This window comes from Ctenocephalides felis, unplaced genomic scaffold (genome assembly GCF_003426905.1).
Source record: "Ctenocephalides felis isolate EL2017-DRISC unplaced genomic scaffold, ASM342690v1 CF-g0.4_SCAFFOLD_03573, whole genome shotgun sequence".
In the NCBI taxonomy this organism is placed as follows: domain Eukaryota; kingdom Metazoa; phylum Arthropoda; class Insecta; order Siphonaptera; family Pulicidae; genus Ctenocephalides; species Ctenocephalides felis.
This window is the reverse complement of record NW_020539727.1, coordinates 24,387,206-24,408,583: the sequence shown is the minus strand read 5'-3', so window position 1 is coordinate 24,408,583 and position 21,378 is coordinate 24,387,206. Positions and strand designations below refer to the sequence as shown.

At 27.4% G+C, this 21,378-nt stretch overlaps 1 protein-coding gene across 1 annotated transcript; it reads right to left on the bottom strand.

The window, feature by feature from the left end:
- Positions 1 to 2,579: 2,579 nt before the first annotated feature.
- LOC113389153 (persulfide dioxygenase ETHE1, mitochondrial-like) lies at positions 2,580 to 19,520 on the bottom strand. Its single transcript, XM_026626204.1, has 6 exons — positions 19,313 to 19,520; positions 15,296 to 15,440; positions 13,577 to 13,791; positions 11,403 to 11,501; positions 10,865 to 11,036; positions 2,580 to 2,650 (listed from the first exon to the last, which is right to left on the bottom strand). The coding sequence occupies exons 1-6, from the start codon at positions 19,430 to 19,432 to the stop codon at positions 2,595 to 2,597; spliced, it is 807 nt and encodes a 268-aa protein (XP_026481989.1). The 5' UTR covers positions 19,433 to 19,520; the 3' UTR covers positions 2,580 to 2,594.
- Positions 19,521 to 21,378: the final 1,858 nt, after the last annotated feature.

Sequence of the window (21,378 nt, the reverse complement as noted above, 5' to 3'; positions counted from 1 at the left end):
TATCATCACTTTTATAAAATGTTATACAAATTGATTGAAGAAAATTATAAATATAGTAAAATATAGTAAACATAATTTTCTTTATTTATTTAATTGATGAGCGTATTTAAGTTATTAACTATTTATTATTATTATAAAAATTTGTTATTATACTATTGAAATGTTATACAAATTAATTAAAGAAAATTATAAATACATATTAATATAATTTTCTTCTTTTATTTAGTAGATGAGCATATTTAAGTTATTAAATTTTTATTATTATTATAATAATTTGTTATTATACTATTTGTACACTTTAATTTTTAATTGACTTAGATTAATTTATTTATTAAGTAACAAATATATTTTTTAATATAATTTATGCTCTAATTAATAAATTGATATAATAATCATGTTTAGCAATTACTAAATAATTCATTTATTTAATTTATAAATATTTATGTATTAACTAATTTTATCAAATAATAATTCATTTCTCCCAGTTTATATTTAGTATTTTATTCATAAATTTTGTTCAAACAAAATATTATTATTAAAGTCATGCAAAATCTATAAGATGATTTTCAAATTTTGAAGTTTATCATTTTTTTTAAATATAATTTTGTTCTCAATGTTATTAAATAATATATACAGATTTATAGTAAATTTTATTAGCTTTTTAATGATATATGAAAACAGGGGTGTAATCCAATAAATATAAAGCCAAAAACAGATAAATGTAACCTACTAAACTTGAAACTCGGTTTACGAGTTCAAAATTTCACGATTTTTTTCTGACACAATTTTGTTCCAAATGTTAGTAATTAATATATACACGTTTGTAGTAAATTTTATTAGCTTTCTAATGATATATAACAATATGTATGTACTTTGACAAAATTTAACAATATAAACCTAAACTTCAAGAGCTGATAAAATTCACTACAAATCTGTATATATTAGTTAATAACATTTAGAACAAAATTATATTGAAAATAAAAAGTTGAATTTAAAAATTGAACATGAGTCGCTTTAATGATTTAATGAAGAAGTTTTCCTATTTAGGGCTAACTCACAGAATATGTCTTATTAATTATTTTAAGGAAAATTTCCTTAAACCTTTACAAATCTGTTTTCAACCAATTTCTCCCTATTTTCTGTAGGTTTAGGGACAACCCTGGCCCTTCTACGTCGCCGGGCATAAAATCTGGCGACCTTAGCAAAGGCCGAACGAACTACCTTGACAAATCAACTTTATTACATCGACCTTAAAAGGTCCTCAATGATATTTTTAAATGGAAACGATTATCTTCTAGTATATCATAAAAATATGTATACGAATATACATACATACACACGGGAAATACATAGAGGAAGGAGGGTTAAAAACGTGTATTTTTGGAAAATTAGATGTATGGTATTTGTGAGGTTTAGGTTTATATTGTTAAATTTTGTTAAAGTACTTATATGTTGTTATATATCATTAGAAAGCTAATGAAATTTACTACAAACGTGTATATATTAATTACTAACATTTGGAACAAAATTGTGTCAGAAAAAATTCATAAAATTTAAACTCGTAAACAAAATTACAAATGTATCAGGTTACATTTTTCGGTATTTGGCTTTATATTGTTAATGTTTGTTTAAGTACATACTAATTATTATATATCATTGGAAATAAAATTTACTATAAATGTGTATTTATTTATCAATAACCTTTAGAACAAAATTATTTAGAAAATTGAGCTTCAAAATTAAAAATTCACCCTAATGCTTTTTATGAACATGAATCTATAGGGCATTTTTTTTTATCTTTTGCATTATTGTGTTAAAATTTATTAAAACACATCTAAGTTTTTATATATCATTATAAAGCTAATAAAATTTACTATAAATCTGTATATATTATTAAATAACATTTAGAACAAAATTACATTTAAAAAAAATTGAAACCCTTCAAAATTCATTTTTTTCATGACTTTAATCTCGAGAGTTTTTTCATGACTTTAATCTCGAGGTTACATTTTTTAAATATAATCTTTTGCATTATTGTGTTGAAATTTTATAAAACACATCTACGTTTTTATATATCGTTAAAAAGCTAATAAAATTTACTATAAATGTGTATATATTATTAAATAACATTTAGAACAAAAATATATTCAAAAAAATCGATAAACTTCAACATTTGAATATAAGTCAAAAGTTCAGAGCATTAAGTCCAGAACCAATTGGAACAAATTAGAACAAATTTATTATTAGTAAATCATTTTTTATAATATTAATAATTTTTTATAAGATTAATAATTAATTTTAATCGCAAAAAATGATACTATTAATTATTATTTATATATTGTTATTAATTTTAGTGATATTTTTATTAAATACTTGGTTTACTTTATCAATATTAATATATCACTTTTAGTTATATTGTTTGAACATTTAGCTTTAAAATAAATAAAAAATGTTTCCCAACAACTTATATATATATATACATATATATATATATATATATATATATGTATATATATATATATATATATAAAAAAATTACTATTTATTATTAATAATAATTACTCACATTTCTTTTTTGCATCAAAGGCACTTCTTTAGTTTTCAGGAATGTCTTGCAAACCACAAACTTTATTGGCAGGCACTGCTTTATCTAAAAAAAAATAAATATAAATAAAAATAAATGAAACCTATTAATAATAGAAATTTATACAATACAAGATTGTAATAGTAATAAATATTATATTTAGACTAAAACGAAAAATTCCCAATGATCTCATGAATTTGTAAACGCTAACATTATTATTATTATTATTATTATTATTATTATTATTATCTTATTATTTCTAATATTGTTATTTTGTTATATTTTATTGCTTCTCTAGTATTATTTTATTATTCAGAAATTTTATTTATTACCGTAATTAAAAATTCGAGTAATGACATTAGTGAGAATTATCAGAATTATGCTTGGTTAAGTCAACAAACAATTCTTGCCACAAACAATAATGATGTACACGCACTGAATTTCACCATTCAATCAAAAATTGCTGGCGATTTGGTGACATACCAATGATTCCGACTGATCTTCCGTTTGACTTCAAACGATTGCAATTTCCTTGCGTTCGCAGTAATAAGTCAATCGCTTAGTGTTTGCGGGATAAATTTCAAATAGATTATTTAGAAAATCATTGTTTTTCAAATGGGCATTTATACGTTGCCTGTTCACGAGTTGGAAAACCCTCCGCTTTGTTTGTGTTAACGTCAGACCAGAAAATAAAAAATGTGGTTTACCAAAGAGCACTTCAACGAAACGGATAATTTGCGGATTCACTTTCATTTACTTAGAGAAGTTCAACTAAAAACACTTCATTTTTGTAATCGAAATAAATTCATTACTGTTGTGCAATAAAATCCAAATTTTCCTTTTCAAATATAAAACAAACAAAAAATTTCTACATCTTTCTCACGAAATCATCTCTGGATGCAAAACGGAGTTCGTCGGGTTTGCTAATTTATTTATATATACGAGATAGTAATACTAATAAATATTATATTTATTCCAACTAGTCTTGATAATATTAATAATTTTATTAATAAATTAAAATTATAGCCAATAAATCAATAAACTTCCAATTTTTCTTTATCCCTAGGATTTCTTTAAGGACTAATCTACGATTCTATAAGATCTGGTTAGATTTAGAACGAAAGGAAAAATATAAGACATCTTTGGGTAGTATGGGGTGCTCCTAGGGTTGTCCTGGGGTTGTCCTGGGGTGCACCCTCGGTGCCTATTTTAAACACATCAGTATTCTCGGAGGCGCGTTAAAGGATTGCGCGATAAGAAAGACGAAGGACCTACAAGAAGGTTCAGGAGAAAGGAGAAAAATTTTATAAAAAAGTAAAGTTCACACGCGATTGAAGTAAAACTTATTTGCTATAGTACAAGATGGCATTTAAGCAAAAATAAATACATCATATAACAATTTTGAATAATCCAAGTCCATTAGTAATATGGTAACACTCGTGATGCACACATTTAGTAGTGTCGACCATTATACACATTTATATAATGATGAATTAATTATATATTTATAATAGCATTAAAAATTTACATGGTTCTTATAATGTTTATTACATAAATTTACCAAAAAAAACGTGACGAACAGACATAAAGACGAACATGTTGGTTGAGTTCTGGGACACCCTGCACATGTATATTGGTAAAAAATATAAATTGTATTTTTAAGCATTTATTTTTGTTTTCTTAGTTCAACAATACCTATTTTGAATCTAAATGATTTAATAAACTGCAAAACTTGTACTCGTGGCTGCAAAAATTAAATGTTGAAGTATGTCACGTACTTTTTTTATTTGCCATGAATAAAATAATATTTGAAGAGTTGTTTATAAGGATAAAATACATTTTATACAGTACCCGTATGCAAATTGTGCTAACGATTATCATATAACACGTATTTCTTATAAGATACCTATACCATATTCACGTAAGCCTAAACCTTAAATTCTATGTTGTACGCCTTTTAACTAACTTATATAGTACGCCTAATACGCCTAATACGCCTAATACGCCGACTACCCCATATACGTAATACACCCAATATTATTCCGTATCTTAAACCTATAATGTTTCTTAAACGCTAATTTTTCCGAACCCTACCGGGAATCGAACCCGAGCTCTCTGCGTGGTAGGCAACGACCTTAACCACTACACCACCGTGGCGTTACGATTGGTCGCTTTTTTCCGCGTGTCGTCGCGTCGTCTTAGTATTAGTATTAATTACTTAATTAATAGGTAAAGCGGAAAGAACAATGCTTCTCTTAATATATTTTTTGTGGGGAACCCAATAGAGTAGTGGTTAAGGCTGTGGACTGCCACGCGGTGGTCCTGGGTTCGATTCCCGGTGCGGGCGATAGACAATAGAGTATACGGTAGAAACGATAAATAAGAGTAAAATATAGCGTGTAAATGGTAGAATGTAAGGTTTTTAAGGGGCAAAAAGATCTGTAGGGTGTATGTTATATATAAGGTTATATATAGGTTTGTAGCGGGTTGCCAACACGCATAGCGGCTTGTCAACACGCATCACATGTCTCTGGACAGATTGGCCCATATAGTGACAGCACTGAGAAAAACAAAAGGAAATTCAAGTGTCAGATCGGACACGGTTTTTGTTTCTCCCGAGTAGTTTTTGCCAAAAAAATGTATAATTCTTGAAACCTTTCTTTTCTATTATAAATAAGAAAATACCAATAACGTTTTATTAACGATAAATATGACAACACATAGTGTCGTGGATATTAATCATATATAAAATAAACGAAATATAAATAATATTTTATGAAATTTATTATGACTACAATTGGTATTAATATGGACCAAGCCTCCATATTTTGGTGACCCCGAGAGTGAACTAGCAACACACATACAAGAAGGTAAGAAGATCAAGACATATTTTGAAGTAGCACAAAAAAATAAAATAAATTGAAGTCTCAAGAATTATTAAGAAAAGAATTTTTAAAAATATAAATAATTATTATAAATGGCTCACAACTTCCATAATTCGAAGAGCATTCTAAGCATACAACCGAGACTCCGACCACGCACTTCAAGATCAACAACAACACGTGCTCAATAAATCACTTATTATCATGGTAAATAAGTCGATAATAAGCACCATGGCAGCAGACAGGGAGCAAAACATTTGGCAACCGCCACATACCACTCACCGCTAACTCACCAGCGAAGGGCCACATACAATCAACCGCTAACTCACCAGCGAAGGGCCCATACAATCAACCGCTAACTCACCAACGAAGGGCCACATACACTCAACCGCTAACTCACCAGCGAAGGGCCACGTAAGCAATCAACAAACTCAACAAGCCAACACGGCAATTTATCACACAATCTCAACCAAAGAAATTACAGGAAGTTCAAGAATGGCAGTCAGAGATGCGAAACAATCTTTTTCATTAGGGCGGAGTGATGTAGCGGGTTGCCAACACGCATAGCGGCTTGTCAACACGCATCACATGTCTCTGGACAGATTGGCCCATATAGTGACAGCACTGAGAAAAACAAAAGGAAATTCAAGTGTCAGATCGGACACGGTTTTGTTTCTCCGAGTAGTTTTTGCCAAAAAAAATGTATAATTCTTGAAACCTTTCTTTTCTATTATAAATAAGAAAATACCAATAACGTTTTATTAACGATAAATATGACAACACATAGTGTCGTGGATATTAATCATATATAAAATAAACGAAATATAAATAATATTTTATGAAATTTATTATGACTACAATTGGTATTAATATGGACCAAGCCTCCATAGGTTAATAGCAAATAATGATAAAGCGGTAATAGGTTCATATATAAATGTAGGAACTAATAGTCTTAAATATCGTCGGTATTATTAGATTTAAGGTAATAAAGTAGTTATTAGATTTAAGTCCTTTAACGTATTGTAATAGATCTTGGGTACTTTTATATAAAAAAGAGTGCACGTAAGGTTCATACGCGATTGAAGTAAAACTTATTTGCTACTGTACAAGATGGCATCTAAGTAAAAATAAATACATATAACAATTTTGAATAATGTTTATTAGTAATAACTAGTGTTTTGAATAATGTTTATTAGTAATAATTAGTAAACACTAGTGACGCACATATTTATTAGTGTCAACCTTTATACACATTTATATAATGTGTATAAGTATGGCCTTAAACTTAACTCTCGTGTTAAATCTGTTATGTTTGAAATATTGAGTTTAATAAAATAAAATATTTAATGTTAAAAAAAAATATTACTACAATTTAAAAAAAAACTTAAATAAGTCACATCTTTTCCTCCTGCCTCTCTCAACCTCCTTGCCCGACTTTTCCGGTTGTGATGTATCAGTGTAATCTGGTTTATCGACTTCTTTTCGAACGGTTTGTCGGGGGGAGTGTTGTGGCGTTCTCTATATTTCCCTCTAACTACCGATTGCTCCGCCGTACGATACGATACGACGGTTAGATAGTAAAGTAAAGCGTAATCAATACGACTTGACAACGAGTCGAATTGGAAAAAATTATATATATATATATATAATATATATATATATATGTATATAATATGGATTTATAAAGCTGTGATAAAATTACCAATTTCCATTACGCAGCGAGATATTACTTTTATATGGAAACGTATTGCTTTTCAGATAATATATATATATATATATATATATATATATATATACTAGATGACCCGACAGACGTTGTCCTGTACCCATGCCTACAATTCAAACGTTCCATTTTTTTTGATAACCGTTACTGATTTACCAAATAGTTAAAAATTATTATGTTTTTCAGACTAAAGTCTATATTGAAATGTACATACATCCATATAGGTGATCTTAAATGTACATCTGCTTTAAATAATATGATCAAAAAAATTTATACGTCCTGAGGAGCTTTTCAAATTTACAAATGCAAAATAACAATTAATTATGCTTTGAAGCATCAACATTGTTACTGGTTAATAACTCGAAATTTTATTAGAGAACTTATTTGTTTTTAATTTCATTTTCAAAGTATATATATTAAAAAATAACATACTAGAATTCTAATTGTTTATTTTGTATAGTACGTCCTGAAGAGCTCGTCAAAATTAACAAATGCAAAATAACAATTATTCATGCTTTGAAGCACCAACATTAATATTGGTTAATTACTCAAAATTTTGTTAGGAAACTTATTTTTTTTTAATTTCATTTCTAAAGTATATATATTAAAAAATAACATACCAAAATTTTGATTGTTTATTTTGTATGGTACATCCTGTAAAGTTCATCAAAATTAACAATTGCAAAATAACAATTAATTATGCTTTGAAGCACCAACATTGTTACTGGTTAATTACTCGAAATTTTGTTAGAAAACTTTTTTTTTTATTTTATCTTCAAAGTATATATATTAGAAAATAACATACCAAAATTATAATTTTGTATGGTACGTCCTGAAGAGCTTCTTAAATTTACAATTGCAAAATAACAATTAATTATGCTTTGAAGGGTTGGTTAATTGCTCCCAACTACAAATATGCATTTAGTTACTATATCTCTTGTATTATATCTTTTGAACAGTTCGTCCAATTTTAATGAAATATTCAGCAAATTTGTTTATAAATAAATAATCTATAATATTGTCTAATATTATAATGCCCTACAGCCACTCGGTATACTTTAAAAATAATTTTAAAGAATACCAACACGTTTTGTTTTAGCTCTCACGCATTGCTTTAGTATATTCGCCATAACTTCTAAAGCATTTGACTAATTTGAATGATGTTTTCCAAAAAAATTGTGTGAAATTAAATTATCTACAACACTGTCTAACATCGGATGACCCTAAAATAACGCGGTATACCCACAAACAAAAAAATATTTTACACTCCTTTAATTCCTTTTTTTTTAAATCCCTTATTAAGTCTTCAGTGCACGAGTAAATCCAACAACTTGCACAAATCATCCCTTATACCTGTATAATAATTTTATAGCCATTTTAAGGGCTAATATTCTGTTTTTCTAGAACTTTCCAGAACACTCCACCGCCGATGTTATTGGCTTTTAATATAAATATATAATAACATCAGTGGGTTGGAAATAGATGGAATGGGTTGAAATGGGTTCGAGTGTATATGGGAATGGGTTTATAGAGAAAAATAAAGGTTTTTCCAGCTCGTGTACGAGGTTTTTCCTTTCTGGAAAACGACTGAGTTAACTCGTTATTTACACTACGTTAGATTAGTAAAGAAAATTTATTATTTAAAAAGAAAATTAAGGTAAAATTTATTTTTTATGAGTAAACCGAGTTGATGTAGGGCGTTTTGTTGTTAGACAATGTTGAAGATTATTTAATTTTAAACAAATTTGCCAAATATAGTATTTAGTTTGCACTTTTTGTTTTAAAGATAAAAATTATCGAATAACTAAAAGCACCTTTACCTAATTAGTAACACTCGCAATTAGGTCTTAGATTTCAAACATTATTTTAAAGTATACCGAGTTGTTGTAAGGCAATATATTGTTGGACAATATCATAGATTGTTTAATTTTGTATGAATTCGCCAAATACATAATTTATATATCTCGAACCGTTCAAAAGATATATATTTTATAACAAATAAATGTACTTTTGCTAAAGAAGTCCTATAGTTATGCAGCGATCAATGGGGGATGAAATTTAAATTTATCTGTTTTATTTTTATAGAATATTTTTTTCTGAAGTATGTCTTTTAATGACAATACGAAAGTTTTTCCTTTTGTACAGATATATTTATATTACAAGGACGAAACTAAAAGCCTATGTCTATCTATGGAATTGTATATCGATCGTTTTTGTTGGATATTTATGCTATTTGCAGAGCATTTATGATTTTATTTCTTTCCGAAAACATGTATTTGAATAAATTACATATGTACATTTATATATATATATATATAGATAACCCGACAGGCGTTGTCCTGTACCCATGACTACAATTCAAAAGTTTAATTTTTTTAATAACCTATACTGATTTACCAATTTGTTAAAAATTATTATGATTTTTGCACTACAGTCTGTATATATATATTAATATATATACTCTGAAAATAAAATTAAAAAAAAATAAGTTCCCTAACAAAATTTCGAGTGATTAACCAGTAACAATATTGGTGCTTCAAAGCATAATTAATTATTATTTTGCATTTGTTGAAATTTTGACGTGCTCTTCAGGACGTACCATACGAAATAAACAATCAAAATTTTGGTATGTTATTTTTTAATATATATAGTTTGAAAATAAAATTAAAAAAAAAAAAGTTCCTTAACAAAATTTCAAATAATTAACCAGTAACAATGTTAGTGCTTCAAAGCATAATTGTTATTTGGCAATTGTAAATTTTGATGAGCTCTTCAGGACGCACCTTATAAAATAAACAATTAGAATTTTAATATGTTATTTTTTATATATATACTGTGAAAATAAAATTTAAAAAAAATAAGTTTTCTAACAAAATTTCGAGTAATTAACCAGTTCTATGTAACCAGTAACAACGTTAGTGCTTCAAAGCATAATTAATTGTTATTTTGCATTTGTTAATTTTGATGAGCTCTACAGGACGTACTGCGTACACTAAATAATTAGAAGTTTAGTATGTTATTTTTTAATATACATACTTTGAAAATAAAATTAAAAAAAATAAATTTCCTAACAAAGTTTAGAATAATTTGCAATTAACTCCAACAACTTTGATAAATAATATAATTCTGTTCTTATAAAACCCTCAGTGTTCTAGTAATTCCAGCACTTTTATTTACAACTAGTATTTTCTTAGGTAGACATTTTGCAGTATATTTCTGGGAAATAAGTAGAAAATCGTAAAAATGTTATTACCGGGCAATGAAAATGTCAAGGAGTTAGATTTATTCCGTTTCTGCAAACAAATTTGAATAAAACCGACACGAAAGGGATGTATATATATATATATATATATATATATATATATATATATGTATGTATGTATGTATATCTGACATCATTTATATATCAAATAATTTTCGTTTAAACGTATATATTAAATTTAAAATTAATAAATTACATACATTTCTTCAGCTGATTTTTTCTATTTATAAATATTTGAGTAAGGTATAAATGAGTGCAAGCTGATTTATCATATACATAAACCAAATTTATCCGGAACATGAACCTTTTACGGGTTCTACACCCTGCTACGACTACTAGCGCCACACAATATCGTTCAAGAGAACTACTAACTATATATATGATTTTGTTGATTTATTTTTTTATTTACTTACCTATCATTTTAGGATAGGCCAAATTCAAATTGGCCATCAATTCCACGAATTCGTCTTCGGTTTTTGTCATCCTCGGGTTATGTCGTTTTTCTTCGCCGACAGACGTTACGGTGTTACCTTTGTAGTCATGAGCAGGATACAAAAGATAGTGTTCTGGCAAAGACAAAATCACCTGAAATAGTAATAATAAGTATACCGAGTTGTTGTAGAGTGTTATGTTGTTAGACAATATTGTAGATAATTTAATTTTAAACAAGTTTGCCAAATATTTTATTCAATTTGATCGAATAGTTTTCAAGTTATGATAAATTTACTGAAGCAATGCACTTTATTAATAAAATAATGATGATGCGTATAGTTTTAATGTCCAATATTGGTTTTAAAGTATACCGAGTTGTTGTAGAGCCTCATGTTGTTAGACAAAGTTGTAGATAATTTATTTTTAAAGAAATTTGCCGAATGTTTCATTAGTATTAGATCAATAGTTTAAAAGTTACAAGAGATATAACAAATAAATCTAAGATTTTTTAACAAATACCTCGTGTACATTTCTATAGAGAGCCCTCGAATCACCTCCTTGAAAATCTGTTCTTCCACAACCACGTACTAAAAGGGCATCTCCAGTGAAAACCATTGCCTAAAAATAAAATTAATTATCATAAAATGTTAAATAACATAAGGCACAATGCCATACACCACTAGTTTAAATTATTATCCTTTAGCATAAACTAAATGCATTGATTACATGCACTAAATGAATCTGTCAAAGTGTGAATAAATTATTTTTTATTAATGCTGTATAATTTTTTTGATTTTTGTCAAATAACTCAAAAATTTCATATGAAACCATCCCTTTTCAGTTAGATAGGGTGAAATTAGATAAAATATACTACATTTTCTAGGAAACACTTTTATACACTCCGATATAAAAGTTTTGAATGGTAATAAATAAATATATAAATTATATTCTATATAAATATCTACATTGATCAATAGGGAAATGAATTGAATAGAACGAATTAAAATGTATTATAAACAAATTAGTAAATAAAAAAATAATTTATCTAATGAATAAATGAATTATATATATATATATATATAATATAAATAAATAAATGAACTACTTATTAATTGATTAAAGAAATAAAATAAATAAATTAACATTTAATTAAATAATCAAAACGAATATAAATCATAAAATGCCTAAAATATTATTTATTTTCGTTTTTAAGTGGAACCATTTTCTATTTTTTGTTATTCAATTTTACTTAAAAAATGTCGTATATTTTTGAAATAAAACATCAAGTGTGGAACAGGCTTTACAGCGCTAAAGCCGATATCACACTCTACCGGCGCCATATAAAGTCATAATCAACCGTCATATACAAAATGTCAAGTGTCGATACGGCCTTAGGCTAAAGCGTGTAGCACGCTATGCAATTTAAATAAAATTTTATTTTATTTTCATAAAGTGGTATTTTCGTAATGGTAGAGAAAACCTTATTAAAAAAATATTACACATATTGATAATTAATTAATAAACTTCCTTTAGAGTAAGTTATAGTACTTGCACAAAAATCAAACACGAGAATTAAATTGAGAAGGTGTTTGAATATTTTGGGATACCTTAGAAAAAATGGAGGTGTTTTTTTTATTTTATCAATATAATTTTTTGTATAGCACGGGTCAACCGATTTGTATTATTCGAAAAATATTTGATTTTTATTGATAAAAAGGCGTGTTGATTAATTTGTGTTAAAGCTCACTTATATACTTCAAATAAATAATTTTAACTTTGCAATTCAGTTTATATAATCGTTAGAAATATGAGTTGAGTTTAAATATAAACTTCTTGATCCAAATTATAAGCTCTTATATTTAGTCTATAATATTCGCACAATAAATATCTATTTGAAAATAATATTCCACAAATATTTTATTACAGTACGGGAGGTTTCAGAAATTTACCTCAAGGTATGATGCCATACACCACTAGATAATTTAACTTAGCACAATTTTGCAGAATATTTCATTCAATTTGGAGGAACGGTTCAAAAGTTACAAGAGATATAATAAAGAGTAAACCAATGGGTTGCAGAACAATGGTTCAAGACTTTGTGACATCAAATATAGGCATGTGTGGTATCAAATGAAAGGTCTCGACGAGCACTAACCAAATATCTTAGTAACAAAGTCAACGGACGTTATAATGTCTATTTTGGTAATATTAAAATATATCAACTTGACGTAAGGTAATAGTATATTAGAAGATATAAGGTTGTCAAATATCTCCCTTCCGCCTTTTTGTATTATAAACCAAGAGCAAAAAAGCGGAAGGGAGATATTTGACAACGTAATTATATTATGGATGTTTTAGTTTAGAACAAATTTACTGAATAAACTATTTACTTTGGACAAATGGTTCAAAAGTTACAAAAGATTTAATAAAAAGTAAACCAATGAGTTGCAGAGCTCGTGATCAAATATTATTTGAACTTTTATAAAGGTCGTCGTTCAATTTGTAAGCTCTTATATTTTATCTATAAAATAGGAATAATGAAAGTAACATTTATATGAATCTTTTTGAAAACATTTAATATACTTTGAATATTTTATTACAGTACGGGAAGTTCCAGCAATTTGCCTTAAGGCACGATGTCATACACTACTAGTTTCTTATATATTCAGTTCTTATATCATTTATCCTCTCACCTGTCTATGTAAAATATAACTCATACATCCAACTGTATGGCCAGGAGTGGCCCTTGCCAAAAGATCTATTGACCCAACACGCAAAATGTCCCCATCTTTCAGGAATTTATCGGCTTGTGCGCCACTGGCTTCACTGATCACGGATTTTGTTCCGGGTAAAAGCTGTTTCAAAAATCCGGTTCCGGTTATGTGATCGGCGTGAACATGAGTGTTAACTAGAAGAAATAAGAGTCATTAGTAACTAGTGGTGTATGGCATCGTGCCTTAAGGCAAATTGCTGGAACTTCCCGTACCGTAATGAAATATTCCAGAAATTTTAAACGTCGTATTACAAATACTGTAACTTTCATTATTTTTGCATTATCTTGTTATATCTGAGCAAATCAAATGTAAATCATAAATAAATCAATTTATCTCTAGAACATTAACAATGTAAGAGGGAAAAAAGACTAATTTAAGGGCTAAAATAGTTCTGTTATGGTACCAGTTGCAAACTGTCCAAAAACTATGTCTCAACAAATATTATATTCTTATACTTGTACCATTTGGAGGTTAGGATTTAGGCCAGTAACATAACAGAAATATTTTATTACTACTTTGACTTCTATAAATTTGTATATATAATTTTTTTTTTCTTGCACGATGTCACACATGCCTTGTCGAATGTAAATAATAAATAGTTAAAACATTTATTATTTTTTTGGCAAGAAATTACTCTAAATGCCTAGGTAGTCTAAAGAAGTTTTACTTCAAAATTTTAAGTGGTACCTTTTATGGCATGTGAGGTATCGTTTGAAAGGTCTCGACGAGTAGAAAACGATTTATGTAAAAAAATGATTGTCGTAATCAAAACATTATATACATAAATTAGAACGTTATTATTTATTGATAGTATTAGCATAATTATATCGCAAACAATATTAGAATGTCAAATTTTATTGAAAAACTGTTTAAAACATGTACGTGCAGAACTTTTGTACCGAATACTAAAATTAACTAGATCGTTTGTCCACAAAATGTAGCCCTTTAATGAATTTTTAGAAAACGAGCTTAAAGAAGTTTTACTTCAAAAAATTTAGATTGTATCTTTTAGGGCATGTGGGGTATTGTTTGAAAGGTCTCGACGAGTAAAAAACGATTTCTACAAAAAACCCAAGCTTTATATATTATCACAATTATATCGCGAACAATATTAGAATTATCATTTCATTTCGAATTCAATTTCAACAAAAAAAATAGTTGCTTAATTTACACAAAATTGAAAAAGTGCTCCGGCATAGTCACAGTCTAAACGCATTTGCAAATAATTCTGTACGACATTTTCACTTATAATGCGCTTAGCTTGATGGCATTTTCACATTTTTCAATAGTTTTTCACAAAATTGGAAAAGTGCTTCAGTACCAAACAGTCTAAACGCACTTGGGTAAACATTTGTACCAGAGTGGCGCTTAGACTGTACTTAACCTGGGCAATTTTTTCAATTTTTAATCCAAAATTACAAAAATATTTTATGGAAAATAAAAAAAGATGTAATAATTTTTTATCTTCAAAAGCAATTGTTTTGTCAATACAAGCAGAAAGTTTTTTTAGATCATTCAAATCGGACGCTTAGTTCACTCAAAAACTGCCATTTTTTGCACATTTAGCTCTGTACTCCGAAACCGCTGGACCTGCCTTTGCTAAAAACTAATCACGAAACTAATTTTCAGGCTACTCACTTGCATATTTCAAAGTAAGTCCCAATTCTTCGACGAGCTGTTTATCCCTTTTGGCCTGTTCCAAAACTGGGTCAATTATTAGGGCCTCTCTGGTTTCGGTATCGGCTAAAAGGTAGGTGTACGTGCTACTCGTGGAATCGAACAACTAGAAAAGAAATAAACCAAATTAGAAATCGAGTTTTTGGGAGAACGGAGTATCCGATTTGAATGATCTAAAAACATTCAATTTGTAATGATTGGGAGAAGAGGTGATTAGTTTTTGGCAAAGACAGGTCTCGCCATTTTGAAGATACAGAGCTAAATGTGCAAAAAGTTCAGTTTTTGAGTGAACTAAGCGTCCGATTTGAATGATTTATAAAACTTTCTGCTTGAATTGGCAAAACAATTGCTTTTGAGGATAAAAAATTATTACATCTTTTTTCATTTTCCATAAAATATTTTTGTAATTTTGGATTGAAAATTCAAAAAATTCACCAGACTAAGCACAGTCTAAGCGCCACTCTGGTACAAATGTTTACCCAAGTGCGTTCAGACTGTTTATTTACTGGAGCACTTTTCCAATTTTGTGAAAACTATTGAAAAATGTGAAAATGCCGCCGAGCTAGGCACAGTATAAGTGAAAATGTCGCACAGAATTATTTGCAAATGCGTTTAGACTGTGACTGTACGGGAGCACTTTTTTAATTTTGTGCAAATTAGGCAACTATTTTATGATTTGAAATTGAATTCAAAATGAAATGATGATTCTAATATTGTTTGCGATAATTGTGATTATATATAAAACTTGGTTTTTTTTGTAGAAATCGTTTTCTACTCGTCGAGACCTTCCAAACGATACCCCACATGCCATAATAAATACAATCTAAATTTTTTGAAGTAAAACTTCTTTAAGCTCGTTTTCTAAAAATTCATTAAAGGGCTGCATTTTGTGGACAAATGACTTAGTTAATTTTAGTATTGGCTATGAAAGTTTTATACCTCAAATAAATAAACTATCATTAAATAATAACATTCTAGTTTATGTATATAATGTTTTGATTGCGACAATCAGTTTTTTACATAAATCGTTTTCTACTCGTCGAGACCTTTCAAACGATACCTCACATGCCATAAAAGGTACCACTTAAAATTTTGAAGTAAAACTTCTTTAGACTACCTAGGCATTTAGAGTAATTTCTTGCCAAAAAATAATAAATGTTTTAACTATTTATTATTTACATTCGACAAGGCATGTGTGACATCGTGCAAGAAAAAATATATATACAAATTTATAGAAGTCAAAATTGTAATAAAATAGTTCTGTTATGTTACTGGCCTAAATCCTAACCTGCAAATGGTACAAGTATTAGAATATAATATTTGTTAAGACATAGTTTTTGGACAGTTTGCAACTGGTACCATAACAGAACTATTTTAGTCCTTAAATCAGTCTTTTTTCCCCCTTACATTGTTAAGGGATAAATTGATTTATTTATGATTTGCATTTGATTTGCTCAGATATTACAAGATAGCAAAAATAATTAACCTTACAGTATTTGTTATTAACGTTTAAAATTCCTCGAATATTTCATTACGGTACGGAAAGTTCCAGCAATTTGCCTTAAGGCACGATGCCATGCACCACTAGTTATATTATAGATTATCTTTTATCTTTTACCTGTCTAAAGATAATGCCTCTTCCACTATCGTAAGGTGAATCGTTATTCACACAAACTTCTGGAGCCATTTCAGGGTTCACTTTTAGTTCTGATAAAATCGCAAAGAGAGCAAAAATCACACTGAACATCCTTCTAGATGTCTTCGAACTTATTAAGACACAAATACTAATACCGATGACGATTTTTTTAATTTAAAGACAATGGCAATATTAATAAAAATAATAATAAACAAAATGTTAACAATTTCCTTTGTGGCGTCGTTTAGATTTTTCGAACAATCGATTGTATCACCATCGAATGATTTATAAATGTTATTGGTAAATAAATAGTTTAAATAATCGATTGTATTCGGTTTGTAAATATAAACAAATTGGTGAATGATTGTCGATTGTTGCCAAGTTTTAAATACGTGAAAAAACTAGTTTGACTGGAAAATATAAAATTTGTGAGTTATTTGCCTAAACAAAAAAAATGTCCCAAATTTTCTATATTTATTGCTTAAGAATGAAGTATCGAATTCTAAGTCGTCTTATTGAAAACTTTTATATAGGAAAGTATAAAAGTGTTCTCTACAAAATGTTGCAAATTTTATTTAGTTTCACCCTATCTAACTAAAAAGGGGTGGTTCCATATAAAATTTTTGAGTTATTTGACAAAAACCAAAAGATGACTCGATTTTTCTATTTATTGCTAAAGAATGAAATATCGAATTCAAAGTCGTTTTATTCAAAACTTTTATATCGGTGTGGATATAACTATTTATATGTAAATGTACTAAATTCTATATAGTTTCTGGTAAGCTAATAAAAAAGAGTGCCCAGGTACAAAGTTTTGAATTATTCAAAAAAAAAAGTAGAAAAATGTCTCAAATTTTAGGCTTCAACTAAAAAAATACTTTCTGAATTCAAATACTACAATTATCTCAATCAGTACCTAAATTTAGTATTATCAGGAAATGGATATAAATTTAGCAAAACCAAAACAAATATGTGTTTTTTTTCAATCAGTAGATAAAAAAATTATGGATGATGAAATAGATAATGAATATGATGTCATATCATATTTAATTATCTAATTATCATAATTAATTGTCTGCATATATATATATATATATATATATATACATATATTTAATTATAATTATAGATAAAACATCATTAACTAATCCAATATGGATAATTAAATAATCTAAGAATTACCTTATCAATATTAATGAAGAAGTGATAAGAAAACTTTGTAGGAAGTCACGATTAGTCAGCGCCAATTTTACGCATTTATTTATTATATCACTTGTAACTTTCAAAATATTATTAAAAACTAACTAGTGTTTTTGGCAAATTTGCACAAAATTAAATAATGAACAAGATTGTCTAACATTGTAGGACTCTACAACAACTCAGAGACAATAAGAAATTAAATATATTCTCGCTGTACCTAAGGTGCATTTATGTATAAAATTTATAACTTCTAGAGTATTTGTTTAAAGTAACTTGAGTATTCTGGAAATTTGTTTAAAATTCAATAGGTAACAATATTGTCTAATATCAAAAAACCTTACATCAACTCGTTATACTACAAAATCGCAATTGAAATGTCTTTTTAAAAATTTGGTGCATATAGTATGTAATTTTTAAATTATAATTGGAAACTAAATAGTGTCTTTGGATAATTTGTGCAAAATTAAATAATAAACAACATTGTCTAATATCATGATGACCTAGGACAACTCGGTATACTCTAAAATTAATTACAATAGGAATTGACTACTAATTTAGCTGGGGCGCAACTATTCAAGAAAAAAATCATAACTTTTAAAGTAATTACTCAATTTAAAAAATCTTTTAGGAAAAAATATGCGAAATGAAACAATCTACAGTTTTGTCTAACATCACAAGAACCTACAACAACTCGGTATACTTATAAACTTAATAAACCTAATAAACAATATATTATACTAATACAATTATTTCGGTCAATTAGTTCATACGCACTGCAAACCACACGTAAATAATAAATAATTCATATCTTCTAAACTATTTGTATAAACTAAATCATGTATTTGACAAATTTGTTTAGAATTAAATAATCAACAATATTGTCTAACATCATAAGAACCTAGAACAACTCGGTATACCCATAAAATGCATCAGAAAGTGCAATGGTAATAAATGCATTTTCTGCTCTGCATTGCATTGAAGAGAAAGTTTAGTATAAAAAACTCTCAACATATATATATATATATATATATATATATATATATATATTCATATTTATATTTTTATATTTATATTTATATATATATATATATATATATATATATATATATATATATAATTAGTTATTATATATCCTTTATTACCTGTCTAAATAAAAACCCTTCCATCCTTCCACCAAATTGTGACAAATTTCTGACTCGATTTTTAAGAAAACAATTCCCCGAAATTGTTTTACACACACTCGAAACTAAAGAATTTATCATTTGTATTCTGTTCGTACACGAATAATAATTATATATGTATATAATCGATGAAAGTTATGAATATTAATGATTTTCGAGGTTAATTCCACCATGGAATGATTCTGACAAGAATCTGACAGGAATCCAACTTGTTGAATTGGAATGGTGGCGGAGTCTGGTGAGAAAATAATGGGAATGGTTCGGATAAATGCTTAAACAAGGTTTGGATAAATGATTATTATATATATATATATATATATATATATATATAATATACCATATATATGCTAACTAACGCAAACACTCTAATATATACAAAATAAAAATAATAAATATAAATACACTGATGTAAATAATAAATATGAAAACACTAAAGAATCGGGATGTTTTACTACATTTTTTTCAAATATCTTGAAAACTTTGTACCGGATACTCTTTTTCTATTTGCTTAGCAGAAACTAGATAAAAATTTACTACAAATCCATATAAATAAATATATACAGTCCGATATAAAAGTTTTGAATAAAACGACTTTGAATTCGATATTACATTCTTAAGCAATAAATATAGAAAATTTGGGACATTTTTTTGGTTTTTGTCAAATAACTTAAAGATTTTATATCAAATTGAGTTAGATAGGGTAAAATTAGATAAAATTTACAACATTTCCTATAAAATACTTTTATACAGTCCGATATAAAAGTTTTGAATAAAACTTTGAAATCTTTTTTTTTGTAAGTGCAATAGAAAATTTGGGACATCTTTCTACATTTTTAGCAAATATCTCGAAAACTTTGTGCTCTGGACTTTTTTTTATTGGCTTAGCAAAAACTAGATAAAATTCACTTCAGATTCATCTCAAAATTTGTATTTGTATTCTTCAATATAAAAGTTTTGAATAAAACATGATTGAATTTGATAAAAACGAGTTTGAATCTGATTCATACTATTATTAATAGAAAATTTGGAACATTTTTCTACAAACTCCAAAAATAATTCAAAAACTTTGTCTTTTTCAATTAGCAGAAACTAGATAAAATTTACTAACAAGCCATATCCAAAATTTTATATACTTCAGTATAAAAGTTTTGAATAAAACATGATTGAATTTGAAAATACGAGTTTGAATCGGATTCATGCTATTATTAATAGAAAATTTGGGACATTTTTCTACAAATTCCAAAAATAACTCAAAAACTTTGTCTTTTTCAATTAGCTTTGCAGAAACTAGATAAAATTTACTAATGATCCATATAAAAATTTTTATATATTTCAGTATGAAAACTTTGAATAAAACGACTTTGAATTTGGTTTTATGTTGTGTACATGTTTTCTATAGAATAATTGGGATATTTTGGAACATTTTTTTAAATAGTTCGAAAACTTTGCACCTGGCACACTATTAGCTTAAGCAAAAACTAGATAAAATGCATTTTAAATCCATATAAAGAAATATATACAGTTCGATATAAATGTTTTGAATAAAACGACTTTGAATTCGATTTCATCATTCTTTAGCAATAAATAGAAAATTCGGGATATTTTTTTGGTTTTTGTTACATAATTTTATATGAAACCACCACTTTTCAGTTAGATAGAACGAAACTTGATAAAATTTACAACATTTTCATTAAAACAGTTATATACACTCCAAAATAAAAGTTTTTAATAATACGACTTCGAAATCAATTTTTTGATGGAAAATTGGGGACATTTTTCTACATTTTTGCAAATATTAGGTTGTCAAATATCTCCCTTCCGCTTTTTTGCTCTTGGTTTAATACAAAAAGGCGGAAGGGAGATATTTGACAACCTATTATCTCGAAAACTTTGCACCTGGCACTCTGTTTTTATTAGCTTAGCAAAATAAAAATAAAATCTACTGAAAATCCACGTAAAGAAATTTATACACTCCTTAATAAATGTTGCGAATGAAACGACTTTGAATTCCGATTTATGTAAATAAA